The 3,184-nt window shown below is 38.3% G+C and overlaps 1 protein-coding gene across 1 annotated transcript; it reads left to right on the forward strand.

The window, feature by feature from the left end:
- The first annotated feature begins 599 nt into the window (after positions 1-599).
- LOC131638294 (heat shock 70 kDa protein 4-like) lies at positions 600-2,976 on the forward strand. The gene is made up of 2 exons (XM_058908847.1): positions 600-911; positions 1,041-2,976. The coding sequence occupies exons 1-2, from the start codon at positions 698-700 to the stop codon at positions 2,765-2,767; spliced, it is 1,941 nt and encodes a 646-aa protein (XP_058764830.1). The 5' UTR covers positions 600-697; the 3' UTR covers positions 2,768-2,976.
- The last annotated feature ends 208 nt before the right edge of the window (positions 2,977-3,184 follow it).

Below are 3,184 nucleotides of genomic sequence, written 5' to 3' on the forward strand. Positions count from 1 at the left end.
TCACAACACAATTGATAGCAACAAACTGTTGATTTGAATGTTTGTGCAACATTACGTAATAATGTTGGCTATTACATTCGGAGGGTTGAGTTTTTCAAACTCTTAAAGAAGTTCAATATTGAGTATATGTATCTCAAGTAAAGTAAATACAATATGAATTTCGAGATTATATAATCTCAAATTGAGAGTTGGAGTTTGTCTCATGATAAATTCACGAGATAAGAAAAACACATGTCCATAAATAATGATAGACGAGAAATATAGATCATTAACCATTAAAAAGTGTGTGTAACGTAACACCGATCTAATCACACTGAATAAGAAAGTCATAGCAATGGTATCTAAAATTTAGTTTAAATATTGTGTTATGTTTACTACTTAGGCTAAATTCAAATCAAAAGATAATTTTATATAGAATTTAATTATATTTAATTATTAATTAATAAATATTAATTGGATCCAACAATTGAAGAAAGAAACATCTCGAAGCAACTAGAAGCAGAAAACGTGTATACACGTGTTTCGACACTATTCGCATCCGTCACATAGAACCTTCTAGAATCCCAAAATTCCTGTATATAAATCAAAACAAACACTCCCTTATTACAAATTCATTCACAAATCACAATTCCGAAACCCTAACGAACTTTTTCTCTCTCGCCTCTTCTACACAAAACAAACCCTAGACAGTTCGACAATGGCCGGAAAAGGTGAAGGTCCTGCCATCGGAATCGATCTCGGCACGACGTACTCCTGCGTTGGCGTCTGGCAGCACGACCGAGTCGAGATCATTGCCAATGATCAAGGAAACCGTACGACGCCGTCTTATGTTGCTTTTACAGATAGCGAAAGGTTGATCGGTGATGCCGCTAAAAATCAGGTCGCCATGAATCCTATTAACACCGTTTTCGGTAAGATCTCAAACTTCACCTTTACTTTCTATATGCTAGGGTTGTTACTTGTTAGGTATTTTATTTTATGAATTTTGATTGGGTTAATGTGATAATTAGTGATTTGAATTTGAATGTGTACTTTGCCAGATGCGAAACGTTTGATTGGAAGGAGAGTTTCTGATGCTTCTGTTCAGAGTGATTTGAAGCATTGGCCATTCAAGGTTATTGCGGGTCCTGGTGAAAAGCCTATGATCGTGGTTAATTACAAGGGTGAGGACAAGCAATTTGCTGCTGAGGAGATTTCCTCTATGGTCCTCATTAAGATGCGGGAAATTGCAGAGGCGTATCTTGGTTCTACGGTGAAGAATGCGGTTGTTACTGTTCCGGCTTACTTCAATGATTCCCAGCGTCAAGCCACTAAGGATGCTGGTGCCATTGCTGGGTTGAATGTACTGAGAATAATCAATGAGCCAACTGCTGCGGCTATTGCTTATGGTCTTGATAAAAAGGCTACAAGTGTTGGTGAGAAGAATGTGTTGATCTTTGATTTGGGTGGTGGTACTTTTGATGTTTCTCTTCTAACTATTGAAGAGGGTATTTTTGAAGTTAAAGCCACTGCTGGTGATACCCATCTTGGTGGGGAAGATTTTGATAACAGGATGGTTAACCATTTTGTTCAAGAGTTTAAGAGGAAGAATAAGAAGGATATTAGTGGTAACCCTAGGGCACTTAGGAGGTTGAGAACTGCTTGTGAGAGAGCAAAGAGAACTCTCTCATCAACTGCACAGACAACCATTGAGATTGATTCTTTGTATGAGGGTGTTGATTTTTACACCACAATCACTCGTGCTCGGTTTGAGGAGCTGAACATGGATCTTTTCAGGAAGTGTATGGAGCCTGTGGAGAAGTGTTTGAGGGATGCTAAGATGGACAAGAGCACCGTTCATGATGTTGTTCTTGTTGGTGGTTCCACTAGAATTCCCAAAGTTCAACAACTTTTGCAAGACTTCTTCAACGGTAAGGAGCTTTGCAAAAGTATCAACCCTGATGAGGCTGTTGCTTATGGAGCTGCTGTCCAAGCAGCTATATTGAGTGGTGAAGGTAATGAAAAGGTTCAAGATTTGTTGCTTTTGGATGTCACCCCGTTGTCTCTTGGTTTGGAAACTGCTGGTGGTGTCATGACTGTATTGATTCAAAGGAACACCACAATTCCAACCAAGAAGGAGCAAGTTTTCTCTACTTACTCAGACAACCAACCCGGTGTGTTGATCCAAGTATATGAAGGTGAGAGAGCAAGGACCAAAGATAACAACTTGTTGGGCAAATTTGAGCTTTCCGGCATTCCTCCTGCTCCCCGTGGTGTTCCTCAGATCACAGTCTGTTTTGACATTGATGCTAATGGTATCTTGAATGTCTCCGCTGAGGACAAAACAACCGGTCAGAAGAACAAGATCACAATTACTAATGACAAAGGTAGACTCTCAAAGGAGGAGATCGAGAAGATGGTTGAGGAAGCAGAGAAATACAAGGCAGAAGACGAGGAGCACAAGAAGAAGGTTGATGCAAAGAATGCGTTGGAAAACTATGCCTATAATATGAGGAACACAATTAAAGATGACAAGATTGCTTCAAAGCTTTCACCGGACGACAAGAAAAAGATTGAAGATGCAATTGATGCTTCAATTACTTGGTTGGATAGTAACCAATTGGCTGAAGCAGATGAATTTGAAGATAAGATGAAGGAACTTGAGAGTCTTTGCAATCCAATCATTGCTAAGATGTACCAAGGTGGAGCTGCTCCTGAGGGTGGTGATGATGATGAAGTTCCTCCAGCTGCAGGTGGTGCTGGTCCCAAGATTGAAGAAGTTGATTAAGTTGTTGATTAAATGTGGGTTGGATATTTTGTTGCAGACCCTTTTAAGTTTTGTTTTATTTTGTTCCGGACCCTTTTATTTTTACTTCGGTTTTAGAATATTTATTATTGGTCAGTGTTTTGGCATTTTTGATTCTGATTGTTAAAAGACTTCAAAGTTATTTGTACCAGTTCTTTTTGTTAATGCAAGGAAAATAATTTTACTGGCCATCTCTAACCCTTTATTCTATTTATTTGTTCTGGACAGTTCCTTCATTCTATTTTTAATAACTTAAACTTTACATTGTCAAACATTGAACTATATAGCCAACCACAGTTTCATACTGTCAAAATAGTGTCTGTATTGCTGCTTGATAATAATACTATTGAGACACAAAACTTAGTAACCGTTTGGATTGTTATTTATCTAATTTCACAA

The sequence above is a fragment of the Vicia villosa genome, unplaced genomic scaffold (genome assembly GCF_029867415.1).
Source record: "Vicia villosa cultivar HV-30 ecotype Madison, WI unplaced genomic scaffold, Vvil1.0 ctg.002256F_1_1, whole genome shotgun sequence".
Classification (NCBI taxonomy): domain Eukaryota; kingdom Viridiplantae; phylum Streptophyta; class Magnoliopsida; order Fabales; family Fabaceae; genus Vicia; species Vicia villosa.

What these genes read in the sequence shown, in the direction of transcription:
- LOC131638294 (XM_058908847.1), top strand. Translation starts at nt 698, where the DNA reads ATGGCCGGAAAAGGTGAAGGTCCTGCCATCGGAATCGATCTCGGCACG. An exon ending in TCCTATTAACACCGTTTTCG is followed by an intron (nt 912 to 1,040) that starts GTAAGATCTCAA and finishes GTACTTTGCCAG; the next exon opens with ATGCGAAACGTTTGATTGGA.